General features: G+C 59.1%; 1 protein-coding gene across 4 annotated transcripts; it reads right to left on the bottom strand.

Annotated features, from left to right (window-relative positions):
* Positions 1-4429: 4429 nt before the first annotated feature.
* HMG20B (high mobility group 20B) lies at positions 4430-10669 on the bottom strand. Of its 4 annotated transcripts, none has more exons than XM_035284666.3 (10): positions 10619-10669; positions 10270-10342; positions 9817-9925; positions 9042-9245; positions 7967-8087; positions 7326-7372; positions 6997-7069; positions 6513-6728; positions 5213-5345; positions 4430-4969 (listed from the first exon to the last, which is right to left on the bottom strand). In XM_035284666.3, the coding sequence occupies exons 2-10, from the start codon at positions 10305-10307 to the stop codon at positions 4957-4959; spliced, it is 954 nt and encodes a 317-aa protein (XP_035140557.1). In that variant the 5' UTR covers positions 10308-10342; positions 10619-10669; the 3' UTR covers positions 4430-4956. The 4 variants fall into 4 exon arrangements, with proteins under 4 accessions (XP_035140557.1, XP_035140558.1, XP_078217651.1 ...); XM_035284667.3 differs by having other exon boundaries at positions 7326-7369; XM_078361525.1 differs by having other exon boundaries at positions 10270-10325.
* Between the last annotated feature and the right edge of the window lie 3350 nt (positions 10670-14019).

Here is a 14019-nt window from a genome sequence, read left to right as displayed (position 1 = left end):
AAAAACTGCCGGGCACAGTGGCTCACGCCTGTAATCCCAGCACTTTGGGAGGCCAAGGCGGGTGGATCACGAGGTCAAGAGATCGAGACCATCCTGGTCAACAAGGTGAAACCCCGTCTCTACTAAAAATACAAAAATTAGCTGGGCACGGTGGCACGTGCCTGTAATCCCAGCTACTCAGGAGGCTGAGGCAGGAGAATCGCCTGAACCCAGGAGGGGGAGGTTGCGGTGAGCCGGGATCGCGCCATTGCACTCCAGCCTGGGTAACAAGAGCGAAACTTCATCTCAATTAAAAAAAAAAAAAACACAAAACTGTATGTAAAGTATAAACTTCAGCAAAACGTGCTGCAAGCTGCAAGCTATGACGTGGATGAATTTTGAGGACACCACGCCCAGTGAGAGAGAAGCCACGGGAGTCTCAGTGAGACACGAAAGGCCACACAGCATGTGATCTCATTTCTATGAAATGTGCAGGGCAGACTCCTCCACAGAGACAGGAAGGGGATAACGGGGGTGTCAGGAATAGGGGAGGGGATGGGGATTGACGTTGATGGAGACAGGGTTTCCTCTGGGGGTGGTGATGGAATGTTCTGGAATTAGAGGTGATGATTGCACAGCTTTTTTTTTTCTTCCTGAGACAGACTCTCACTCTGCCTTCCAGGCTAGAGCGCAATGGCGCGATCTCGGCTCACTGCAACCTCCGCCTCCCGGGTTCAGGCAATTCTCCTGCCTCAGCCTCCCGAGTAGCTGGGATTACAGGTACGCGCCACCATGCCCAGCTAATTTTTTGTATTTTTAGTAGAGATGGGGTTTCACCATGTTGACCAGGATGGTCTTGATCTCTTGACCTTGTGATCCACCCACCTCGGCCTCCCAAAGTGCTGGGATTACAGGCTTGAGCCACCGCGCCCGGCCTTTTTTTTTTTTTTTAAAAAGACGGGTTTTCACCATGTTGGTCAGGCTGGTCTTGAACTCCCGACCTTAGGTGATCTGCTCACCTTGGCCTCCAAAGTGCTTGGATTACAGGCATGAGCCACTGGGCCCAGTCCACGCAGCTTTTTGAATGTACTAAAACCTACTGAATTGTATACTGGAATTTTTTTAAAGTAAAAAAATCTGCTACAAAATGGTATTTTCCAGGCCTGCCTAGAAATGAGAAGCTCTAAATTTCCTGGCACAGGAGATGTGAGACGGTCTGGCGGGGGTCGGGGGTTGGCAGTATCAGTTTCCCTGATCGCAGGGCAGCCGTAACAAAGCACCACAAAGTGGGTGGGGTGAGGTGGCTCTCGCCTGTGATCCCAGCACTTTGGGAGGCTGAGGCGGGAGCATCATTTGAGCCCGTGAGTTTGGGACCAGCCTGGGGAACAAGGTGACACCCCCATCTCTACAAAAAATACAAAATTAGCTGGACGTGGTGGCACACACCTGTGGTCCCAGCTACTTGGGATGCCGAGGTGGGAAGATTGAGCCCAGGAGGCGCAGGCTGCAGTGAGCTGTGTTCACGTCTCTGAACTCCAGCCTGGGCCACGGAGCAAGATCCTCTCGCAACCGCAAAGAAACAGCTGGGCACAGTGGCTTATGCCTGTAATCTTAGCACTTTGAGAGGCTGACCAGACCCATCACTTGAATCCAGTCGTTAGACCAGTCTGGGCAACATAGTGAGACCCCATCTCTAAAAAAATACAAACAAATTGGCCAGGCACAGTGGCTCATGCCTGGAATCCCAGCACTTTGGGAGGCTGAGGCAGGTGGATCACCTAAGGTCAGGAGTTCGAGACTAGCCTGGCCACCATGGTAAAACCCATCTCTACTCAGAATACAAAAATTAGAGCTGGGCGTGATGGCGGGTGCCTGTAATCCTAAGTACTTGAGAGGCTGAGGTGGGAGAATCACTTGAACCTGGGAGGTAGAGGTTGCAGTGAGCTGAGATTGCACCTCTGCACTCCAGCCTGGGCAACAGAGGGAGAGTCTGTCTCAAAAAAAAAAAAAAATTGGTCAGTAGTGATGGCAGGTACTTGTGGTCTCAGCTACTCACAGGAACCAGGAGGGAGGATCACCTGACCCCGGGAGGTCAAGCCTTCGGTGAGCTACGATTGTCACACTGCATTCATTGCAGCCTGGGCAACATGCCGAGACCCTGCCTCAAAAACGAAGTGACCGAGCGCAGTGACTCACACCTGGAATCCCAGCACTCTGGGAGGTCAAGACACGAGGACTCTTGAGCCCAGGAGTTCAAGACCAGCCTGGGCAGCATAGGGAGCCAGGTGAATTGCTTGAACCTCTAAAAAATAAAAAACGGCTGGGCGCAGTGGCTCATGCCTGTAATCCCAGCAGTTTGGGAGGCTGAGGTGGGCAGATCACATGAGGTTGGGAGTTCAAGACCAGCCTGACCAACATGGAGAAATTCTGTCTTTAAAAAAAAATTTTTTTTTAATTAAAAATATAACAAAAACAGGCCGGGCGTGGTGGCTCACACCTGGAATCCCAGCACTTTGGAGGCCAAGGCGGGCGGATCACCTGAGGTCGGGAGTTCAAGACCAGCCTGACCAACATGGTGAAACCCCGTCTTTAAAAAAAAACAAAAACAAAGCACCACAAACAGGTGGCAGAAATGGATCCTCTCACAGCTCCAGAGGCCAGAATCCCACAATCGAGGTGCTGGCAGAGCCTCGCTCCCGCAGAGCCCCTGGGTAGAACCGTTCCTGGCGTGCACAGTTTCTGGCTGTGGGTGGCCTTCGTTGGCGTCCCTTGGCTTGTAGACACATCACTCCACTCTCGGCCTCTGTTGTCACTTGGCTGTCTCTTCCCTGTGTCTGTGTCCAGATTTTATCTTCTTATAAGGAAAGGAGTCTCATTGAAGGCTCACCCTACTTCAGAATGACTTCATCTTAACTAATTATATCTGCGACGACCCTATTTCCAAATACGGTCACATTCGGAGGTTCTGGGGTTCAGACGGTTTGCTGAGTTTTTTAGGAGGTCTTGTCTATGCCATTCAACGCTGAAGTCTCTGGGAAGGTTTCTCAATAAGCCACACACACACACACACACACACACACACACACACAGCAAAACGCAGAGCTCCAAGTCATCTAGTGGAAAATGGGCACTCTAACAAAATCGTGTACATGAATGTCCACAGCCGCATTACTCACAAGTAAATGTTAGAAACAGCTAAGTGTCCTTGGACAGCCAGATGGGCCAGTACAGATGGTGTGGGTTCATCCACACCACAGCTGGACTCAGCCACGAAAAGGAACCGGGCTCTGATACAGGCCACAGCGTGGATGAACCTTGAGGACGTCACGCTCAGTGAGAGAGGCCAGACACAAAAGGACACACAAGCCAGGTGTGGTGGCTCGCGCCTGTGGTCCCAGCACTTTGGGAGGCTGAGGGAGGAGGATCACCTGAGGCCGGGAGTTCGAGACCAGCCTGGCCAACATGGCAAAACCCAATCTCTACTAAAAATACAAAAATTAGCCAGGTGTGGTGGTGGACGCCTGTAATCCCAGCACTTTGGGAGGCCGAGGCAGGTGGATCACGAGGTCAGGAGATCGAGACCATCCTGGTCAACAAGGTGAAACCCCGTCTGTACTAAAAATACAAGAAAATTAGGGCATGGTGGTGTGCGCCTGTAGTCCCAGCTACTCGGGAGGCTGAGGCAGGAGAATTGCCTGAACGCAGAAGGTGGAGGTTGCAGTGAGCTGAGATGGTGCCATTGCACTCCAGCCTGGGCAACAAGCTGGGCAACAACTCCGTCTCAAAAAAAAAAAAAAAAGAGTGACTGTTGATGGGGGAGATTAGAATGAGCAGAGATTCTATAAAGGTGATGATTGCCTAACACTGTGGATAAACCAGGTGCCACTGAATTGTGCATTTTGAAATGGCCGAAACGGCCAGGCGAGGTGGCTCATGCCTGCAATCCCAGGGCTTTGGGAGGCTGAGGCAGGAGGGTCTCTTGAGCCCGGAAGTTCAAGGCTGCAGTGAGCTGTGACTGGGCCACTGCACTGCAGCCCGCGTGGCAGAGCGAGACCCAGTCTCTCATACACAAAATGGCTGTAATGGCAAGGTTTATGTTGCCGAATTTACACAATGAACAAAACCAGTGACAGTCTGCTGGGGAAGGACCTGAACCCCCGTGTGGACCCAAGTTGAAGGATGAACTGAGCAGCTGTTGACTGTCCCGAGCCCCAAGCCCCCCACGTGTGCTGAGCCCACACAGGTAGAATGCAGGATGGAGATGCCTGCCCTGCCGCTGGCTGGCTCTGTGAACCCCAGCAAGTTTGGGTCCCAGCCTCCCTCAGAAACTCTGAAGCGCTGCTGGAGGTAAGAGAGCAGGCCTGGCACCCCCAGCAGCGATGTCATGGGGGCCACAGCCACACCTCCTGAGCCCTCCACACCACCCCAAACAACTTACACACTCACCAGCTGAAAACACGAATTCTGTTTCTATTTATTTAAAAAGTCCGGATCCAGCACTGGGAAGGGGCCGCACCCAGGAGGGTCCCCTGGCCGGAGGACGGCAGGATGGGCAAGATCACCACCCCCATCTGGGGGCAGGCATTTGGGGACCCATCCCAGGTAAGTCCCCACAAGGCAGCTGCCTGTGTGACCCAGGGAACACACCTGGGTAATCTGGGGGTCCTGCCATGTGCTGGGGGTGGTTGTCTGTCCTGGTCCCGGGGATAATGGGGAGAGCCGCGCGGTGCATGGCTGTCCTCCGAGGAGGGGTACCCGCGGCTGTGCGGTCGCAGTGTTTCTTGTGGGATCAGAGGGCTGGGGTGATTGAAAGCTAAAGGGATGCTGCAGAAATTTAATTTTAGGGGGGCTGGAGCCCCCAAGGTGCAGGATGGGACCAGGCCCCAAAGGGTGAACCCTCAGCTTCTCGTCTGTGGGGCAGATTGGGGCAGGGCCGCGCCCACAGCTTCTCCTCTGCATCGTGGGCCCGCCCACTCCTCACAGGTGCTCACTGAAACCAGAGACAGGAGGGCCCGGGATGAGGACCGTATCATCTCTGGCCCCCACCAGACCCAGAGGAACCCCAAAGGCCATGCATCAGCTACTCCGACAGATGCCAGGGTTGGGGGGCAGGTGTGGATCGAACCTAATCCAGGCACTGGGATCCGCCCTGAGAAGCTTTGGGGAACTTCTGGCGCCCCCCAACTGAGTGAGCCCGGCCCCGCCCCCGCCCCCCGCCCCACCGGGCACACACCTGGCGACCTGGGCCAGGATTTCCTTGATGCGGATGATGAGCTTCTCGTGCTGTGCGGGGTCGCGCTCGATGGCACCGTGCAGCCGGGCCATGTAGAAGTCCAGGGTGCCTAGCGTGGGCGTCTCGCCAGTGCCTGGGGGACACATAAGGTGAGTCAGGCGAGGGTTCCGGGGAGTCGCAGGGCGGGGACTCCAGGGCAAGGGGCAGAGGTGGGGGGTGTACTGTCAGGGCGGGTCTCGAGGAGGGCGCGGGGACGCGAGTCGGTGGAGTCCCCCGTGCGCTCAGAGGTCGCGACCCTGGCTAGCGCGGGCGGGGCGCACGGTGGGTCAGGGTCAGCCGAGGCAGGCGGCTGGCGAGGGCGGGGCGGGGGAGGCGTGGGTGACGGGGGCGCGGGGAGGTGGGGTCAGTGCCCAAGGCCAGTCGGGGGCTGGCGAGGGAGAGAAGCCAGCGAGGTTGGGGCCGGCAGGGAGCGGTGCCTGGAGCGTCCGAGGTGGGGGCACGAAGGGGCTGTGGGAGGAAGAGGGGTCAGTGGGGACCAGGCGGGAGAGATCGTGGCCGGGAAGTGCGGTCCGTGGGGGCGAGGCCAGGGACGGAGGCGAGCAATGGGGCGCGGAGTGGAGCAATGGGGTAGAGATGCGGGGTTCTGGAGGGGGCGGAGCTCGGGGGTGTGTGGTGAAGGCGGGACGATAGGCAGGGCCGGGTGACTGGGGAACCGGACGGGAGTGGGGTCCGGGTGACGGGAAGGGGGGGAAATGGACGGGGCGACAGGCGGGGCTGGGTGACGGGATGGGGAGATGGGCGGGGCCGGGTGCCTGGGGCAGTGGGAGATGGGCGGGGCAGGGTGACGGGCAGGGGGAGATGAGCGGAGCAGGGGGGAGATGGGCGGGACCGGGCGACTGGGGCAGGGAGATGGGCGGGGCTGGGTGCCTGGGGCAGGGGGAGATGGGCGGGACCGGGCGACTGGGGCAGTGGGAGATGGGCGGGGCAGGGTGACGGGCAGGGGGAGATGAGCGGAGCAGGGGGGAGATGGGCGGGACCGGGCGACTGGGGCAGGGAGATGGGCGGGGCTGGGTGCCTGGGGCAGGGGGAGATGGGCGGGACCGGGCGACTGGGGCAGGGAGATGGGCGGGGCCGGGTGACGGGCAGGGGGAGATGGGCGGGGCCAGGTGACGGGCAGGTGGGAGATGGGCGGGGCCGGGCGACTGGGGCAGGGGGGAGATGGGCGGGGCCGGGCGACTGGGGCGGGGGGGAGATGGGCGGGGCCGGGCGACCGGGGCGGGGCCATGGGCGGGGTCCGCACCCGGCACGGGCAGCGAGGCGAAGCTGGCGGTGAGCGCCTGGCGCACCGCCTGGAGCTGCTGCTGCAACGCCAGCGTCCGCCGCTCCTCCAGCGCCAGCTCCTGCTCCAGACGCTCGCGCGCGCTGCTCATGCTCTGCGTGTGCCTCTGCAGCACCGCGTTCTGCTCCTCGAAGGCCACGTTCATCTTCCGCAAGCGCCGCAGCTCTGCCTCGCGGGCTGGGCCGGGGTGAGCGGGGTCAGAGTCTGCGCCTCCCCACTCCCCTCATCGCCCGGCTTTAGCCCGGGACGAGTCCCTGCCGGGGTTTCCATCACTGCACCCTCTGCCTCCTGCTCTATATCAGTTCCTGGGGCGACAGCGGGTGCCTGGGCGCTCAGAGGAAACCTCCCGATCCGCCCCCTCCCACCTTGGGGGCCCTCCTGGCCCACGCTCCCCTCCACCACCCACTTCCACGGAGTTTGCATCAGGACCGCAGTTGACAGTTACCTTTGTTTTGGTCCAAGAACTCTTCAGTGAAGATGGGAACATCGAAGGTGGAGAAGCCGTCGCAGTCCCCACCCTGAAGAAGGGACAAGGTGGAAATTTGCTGGTGGTAGGGGGCAGCCACGTTCTTTCTGGGTGTGCCCCAAACCTAGGAGGGTCTCCTGGGGCACCCTGAGTGCGAGTACAATCAAGAGCGTCCCCGCAGTGCGGTGGCACCACCCCTGCTTGCATACATCTGGGCGAGGGGCCATGGCTTCCTCCTCGAAGCGCCGGTTTTAGAAATCTCCAGACCTTTCTACCTCAGGTGATTTGCTAGGAGGAGAGTCGCTTACCTTGTGTCCATTCAGGAGGGTGTTCATGAGCCCCGAGCCCGAGTCTTCTGGTAGAGGAGGGGAAGAGAAGGGTCAGCCTCCCAGGTCTCCAGGGACCACGCCCTGCACCCAAGGTCAGCCCTGCTCATCGGCTGCAGCTCCGCACCTTCGTCCCCCCGAGTCTGGGCATCCCCTACTGTACTGAGTGAGCTCCCTTCACTTCTGTCTGGCTATGTATTCCTCCCCTGCCCACCCCATGGGACTGTGCCTCATGTAGCAGAGGCCTTACCTGGGCTGCGGTCGCACCCCACAGAGCAGGACCCCAACTGCTCCCGCTGGCCCCTCCCACCATTTTTCTTTCTTTTTTTTTTTAAGACTGGGTCTTGCCCTGTCACCCGCGCTGGAGTGCAGTGGTGCAATCTCGGCTAACCGCAACCTCTGCCTCCTGGGTTAAAGCGATTATCCTGCCTTAGCCTCCCGAGTAGCTGGGACTGCAGGCACATGCCACCATGCACAGCTAATTTTTGTATTTTTAGTAGAGAGGCGGTTTCACCATGTTGGTGAGACTCGTCTCGAGCTCTTGACCTCAGGTGATCCACCTGCCTCGACCTCCCGAAGTGCTGGGATTACAGGCGTGAGCCGTTGTGCGTGGCCTCTCCCACCTTTCTTGATCTTCTTCTCCTGCATCTTCTCCGTGCACATCTTGTAGGCTTCCGACTGCTGGTATGCCCGCAGCTCCCTCATGTACTGCTGCTTCTCTCTCTCCGCCTCATCCAGGTACCGCTGGAGGGCAGCACCAGAAGACTTGACCCACCCAGAGGCAGGGGAAGCCTCCAACGTCAGGACCCAGTCTCCATCACTCAGCTTTCACTGCGCCCTCCCCCTCTCCTGAACCTTCGATAGCTCCCTATTCCCTTCAGACAGACAACCAACTCCTCAGCCTGTTGCTCAGGGACCTCCGAGCTCCCACATCACTTCCCATGCCCCTGACTGGTTCGGCCGTGACAAGCCCCTCCCAGATGCCAGTCATGGGCAGGCACCCACCTCCAGGATATGCGAATGCCTGGACTCCCTCCTACACCCGTTTCTCTTTTTGAAATCTCACAAGGGTGCATATTGGTGGTGGCTTTGATATATTTTCTTAACGTTTTTGCAATTTTTAAATTAACAGAATATGAAAATCAGGTTTCACAGAAACTCCAGGCCACACCCAACTTCTGAGACATATCCTTGTTGGTCCTCCAGTTTTCAATCTGTCTGGCCTCTTGCTAGCCCCGCCCCCAAAAGCTGGTTGCGGGCCGGGCTCGGTGGCTCACGCCTGTAATCCCAACACTCTGGGAGGCGGAGGCTGTTGGATCACTGGAGGTCAGAAGTTCGAGACCAGCTTGGCCAACATGGAGAAACGCTGTTTCTACTAAAAATACAAAAATCAGCCGGGCATGGTGGCAGGTGCCTGTAATCCCAGCTACTCCGGAGGCTGAGACAGGACAATTGCTTAAACCTGGGAGTCGGAGATTGCGGTGAACAAATATCTCACCACTGCACTCCAGCCTGGGCAGCAGAGCCAGACTCCATCTCAAAACAACCACAAAAAAAACCCACCAAAAAAACCTGGTCATGGGTGGACATTTCTCCGGCCGGAAAAAAAAACCCTGCACGTGGAATCCTTTGGGGGTCAGGGCTACTGGGGGGTGGTCAGTGGACCCATCGGCACTGTTCGGGGACCCGCCCCCCCACCTGCTTCTCTGTTGGCTGCAGCTTGCTCCACTCGGCGCCCAGCATCTTGGTGATCTCGGGAAAGGGCAGGTCCGGGTGGCGCGTGCGGATCTGCTCGCGCCGCTCGTTCAGGAAGCGCACGTAGCCGGTGACCGGTGCCTTGGGCCCATTCGGCAGAATCTTCTTCCGCTTCTTACCCTTGGGCCAGCCGCGTTTCTTCACCGGCTGCAGAACCGGGCTGCGTCGTTGGGAGGGCGGCCTGACGGCCTGGGGCGGGGCTCAGAGGGGCATGGGCGGGGCCTAGTGCATGGGCGGGGATAGGGGTGGGGCCTAGCTGGGAGGAAGAACCCGGAAGAGATGGAGGTAGGGCCGGGTTAGGAGTCAGGACACAGAGGATTAGAGGGGTCCCGAGCCAGGGGTGAGGGGATCTGAGGGGACTAGGGGCCGAGGTTTGAGCCCAGGGGTAGGTTGTGGGCGTGGCCTATTCTCGGTGGGAGTGGCTCCTTGATGGAAAGGGCCCACAGGACCATAGGAAAGGGTGCCGCCCCCAAGGAGTGGAAGTCAGCGGGGCCTTAGCGTGGGCAGAGCTGGCATTGGGCGGCGAGCGGAGCCTGGATTTAGAGTGGCAGAGGATCTGTCAGGGGCGTGGCAGCTCGCACGGGGCGGGGTCTCAGCTTCCGGAGGAAAATCTGGGCTGTGGGCGGAGCCACAAGCAATTCAAATCTAGCTTGGGGCGGGGCTTCAAGGCTGGGGCGGGAGCCCGGGGCCTCCCCAAGCTCAGCGCAGGGACTCTCACCTCCTCCTCGTGGGACCCCTTCTCGCCGGCGCGTGGACCCTCGCCGCGCTCTTGCTTGACAGCCACCACGAAGCCCCCATGCTGGCCCGGAGCCTTGCCGCCCGTCGGCCTGGAGCCAAGGATACCAGGGTCAGCCTCGTCCCTAGAACCTCCCCTCCCCGCAACGCCCACCCCAGGGCTTTTAGACCCCCGACGGCGGGGCTGCAGCGAGGGTGCGTGAGCCCGAGGAGGCGGGGTCTGATGGGGTCAGGATCCGAGGAAGGTGGGACAAGCGGGGCTCCTGGGAGGGACTGGAGGCCGAGGTGGGGGGTGCAGCACCGGGTGGAGGGAGAAGCCCCGTGACCCAGGTCGGGCAGTCAAGACCCAGGTCGGCGGGACTGAGGCGGGGGTTCTGGAGCTAGAGCTGCAGCCGGGAAGGTGGCGTGGGCGTGGGGAGAGGGTCGGCGGACTCACGCGGCGGCCGCGCCGGGCTGCTTGGGGCCGTGGGACATGGCCGCTCCGGGCCGGACCTGGAACACGGACGCGGCTGGAGGTGAAAGGCGCCCGGGTCGCCCGGTGGCGGACCACGAACTGGGGTACCCCGCGATGGAGCCCCGGGATGCCGGGCCCGAAGCGCTGGGGGGGCCGGATCCGGGGGCGGGGAAGTCCTCGAGGGCGGGCGCCCCAAGAATCCTTTGTTGGGCGATCGCCCCCCGGGAGGCCTAGGTCGCTTCCCCCCAGCCCGGGAAAGACCCCGGCCCGGCCCCGGGACCCCCGCACCCCCGCCCCCTCGCAGGGCCTGAAGTTCCGCGGCTGTTTTCACCTCCTAAGAAACTTTCCCGGACCTCCCGACTGCGCGACGCTCCAACCAACCGCCCGCAGCCCGTCCCCCGCCCCCGCCGGCCGCCCCGCCCCGCCCCTGGCATGCTAATGATGGCCTCGGCGAACGGTCCCATTGGGTGCGGTCTTCCCCTGGGGCGTGGCCATGCAGATACAGATCGGCGCGCTGGCTGGCGATTGGCTGGGGAGGCCGCTGAGCCGCGTGGGTGGTTGGTAGGGAAGGCGGCGGGCGGTGCGTCAAGTTCGGCTGCGCTCGGCCGCGCTCGGGACCAATCGGAAGCGTGTGGCCGACTTGCCGGGCGGAGCCACTTAAAGGGCCAGTAGGCTCGGCGCGGACTCCTCCGACTCTGAAGGCGAGACTCGCAGCCGCTGCCGGATGGGGCGACCGGCGGATCCGGGTCGGACCACGCCCCGGTTGCCATGGGGACGGACGGAGGCGGGTTGCTAGGCTTAAGGTCCCGCGGGGCAGCCCCCAGCCCTGGGGCCTGGTGGGTTGTGTTCTTAGCTTCCTGCAAAACCTAGTTGGGAAGTTTCCTATTGATTTACTCAGGTTAGAGCCCGCGACGTCCTGATCCCGGGACTTCTGGCCGCAGGGGCTGCTCGCTCTCTGGGACCCCGGCTTCCCCTCCCGTGCTACGGGAACATCGCAGGATGCTGCGAGGCCGAGAACGGGGGGTGGGGTCGGGAGCTGGGCTGGAAGTGTTTTGGGAAAGATGGTGAAGGGAGGTTGCAAGGGCCTCGTGAGGATGGGGGTGGGAGGCTCCCCGCTAGGGGATCGGAGACCTCCCAGCAGGAGCCTAGTCTTCTGGCCCTAGGTGAGGCTGCCTCTGCTCCTGAGGTCACTGGCTGCAGACCTCAGCCCCCTAGACCCTACACCACCTGCCCACGTCATGTCCCTGCCTTCCTCTTCCTCTTTTTTTTTTTTTTTTTTTGAGACGGAGTTTCGCTCTTGTCACCCAGGCTGGAGTGCAATGGCGCGATCTCGGCTCACCGCAACCTCCGCCTCCTGGGTTCAGGCAATTCTCCTGCCTCAGCCTCCCGAGTAGCTGGGATTACAGGCACGCACCACCATGCCCAGCTAATTTTTTGTATTTTTAGTAGAGACGGGGTTTCACCATGTTGACCGGGATGGTCTCGATCTCTTGACCTCGTGATCCACTCGCCTCGGCTTCCCAAAGTGCTGGGATTACAGGCTTGAGCCACCGCACCCGGCCCCCTCCCATTTTTTTTTTTTTGAGATGGAGTCTCACTCTGTCCCCAGGGTGGAGTACAGTGGCTTGATCTCGACTCACTGCAACCTCAGCCTCCTGGGTTCAGGCGATTCTCCTGTCTCAGCCTCGTGAGTAGCTGGGATTACAGGTTTGAGTCATCACACCCAGCTAATTTTTTGGTATTTTTTATTACTATTTTTATTTTTTACAGAGTCTTGTTCTGTCGCCCAGGCTGGAGTGCAGTGTCTCGATCTGGGTCTCACTGCAACCTCCTGCCTCCCAGGTAGATGGGACTATAGCTATGTGCCACCGCGCCTGGCTAATTTTTGTGTTTTTAGTAAAGACAGGGTTTCACCATGGGAGCCAGGCTGGTCTCAAACTCCTGACCTCAAGCAATCTGCCCACCTCGGCCTCCCAAAGTGCTGAGGCTACAGACTCCTGAGCCACCGCCCCTGGCCAATTTTTTTGGTATTTTTAGTAGACACGGGGTTTCCCGTGTTGGTCAGGCTGGTCTGAAATCCTGACCTCAGGTGATCCTCCCACCTTGGCCTCCCAAACTGCTGGGATTACAAGGATGAGCCACCGCGCCCAGCCTCCTTCATTTAAGTCTGCTCAAATGTCACCTGCTCAGCCAGGCCTTCTCTGCTTTGTTTTTTTCTTCAAAAGTCGGCTTCCTCCATGTGGCCTGCCCTTTGGGTTCACGGCAGTGGCCATAGTGGGTACTCAGTACACATTCATGGAACCCTACAAGTGTCCAGGAGGCAGATGCAGCTGCTTTGGAAAACAGTCTGGCGTTTCCTCAAAGGGTTAAGTAAACATGGACTTGGCCAGGCGCGGTGGCTCAAGCCTGTAATCCCAGCACTTTGGGAGGCCGAGGCGAGTGGATCACGAGGTCAAGAGATCGAGACCATCCCGGTCAACATGGTGAAACCCCGTCTCTACTCAAAATACAAAAAAATTAGCTGGGCATGGTGGCGCGTGCCTGTAATCCCAGCTACTCGGGAGGCTGAGGCAGGAGAATTGCCTGAACCCAGGAGGTGGAGGTTGCGGTGAGCTGAGATCGCGCCATTGCACTCCAGCCTGGGTAACAAGAGCGAAACTCCGCCTCAAAAAAAGAAAAACATGGACTCACCACGCCATTGATGAGTTCGCTCCTAGGAATATGCTCCACGCAACTGAAAACAGGTGTTCAAACAAAAGCAGGTTCGCAAGCGTCCCACGTCCCTAGCCGCCTGCTTCATAATGGCCAGTACTGATGCATGGATCAGTGGCGTGACACATGGTTACAACAGAATCTTAGCGGCCACTTGGCCATAGCCAGCTGCGGTGGCTCACACCTGAATCCCAGCACTCTGGGAGGCCGCAGTGGGCAGATCACTTCAAGTCAGGAGGTTGAGACCAGCCTGGCCAACATGGTGAAACCCTGTCTCTGCTAAAAATACAAAAATTAGTCAGGCGTGGTGGGACATGCCTGTAATTCCAGCTACTCTGGAGGCTGAGGCAGGAGAATCCCTTGAACCGGGAGGTAGAGGTTGCGGTGAGCCGAGATTGCGCCACTACAACCAGTGCCCTGGGCCCAGAGCAAGACCCCGTCTCAAAAAAACAATATTGGGGGCGGTGGCTCATGCCTGCAATCCCAGCACTTTGGGAGCCGAGGCAGGAGGAGAACCTGAGGTCAGGAGTTCGAGACCAACCTGACCAGCATGGAGAAACCCTATCTCTACGAAAAATACAAAATAAGCCGGGCGTGGTGGCACATGCCTGTAATTTCAGCTACTCGGGAGGCTGAGGCAGGAGAATTGCTTTAACCCTCGAGGTGGAGGTTGCGGTGAGCTGAGATTGCGCCACTGCACTCCATCCTGGACAACAAGAGCGAAACTCCATCTAAAAAAAAAAAAAAAAAGAATATTATCGGCCGTTAGAAAACACGGAGTGAGTGTCTGACAGGCCACAGCATGGATGTACCTTGAAGGCATCACATTTAATGAGAACCCAGATCCGAAAGGCCACACAATGTATGATCCCAATTTTTTTTGACAGTGTCCCGCTCTGTCGCCAGGCTGGAATGCAATGGCATGATCTTGGCTCACTGCAATCTCTGCCTCCCAGGTTGAAGCGATTCCCCTGCTGCAGCCTCCCAAGTAGCTAGGACTACAGGCGTGCACCACCACCC

Source organism: Callithrix jacchus, chromosome 22 (genome assembly GCF_049354715.1).
Source record: "Callithrix jacchus isolate 240 chromosome 22, calJac240_pri, whole genome shotgun sequence".
Taxonomy (NCBI): domain Eukaryota; kingdom Metazoa; phylum Chordata; class Mammalia; order Primates; family Cebidae; genus Callithrix; species Callithrix jacchus.
The sequence above is the reverse complement of the archived record's forward strand: the minus strand, read 5'-3'. Positions and strand labels throughout refer to the sequence as shown.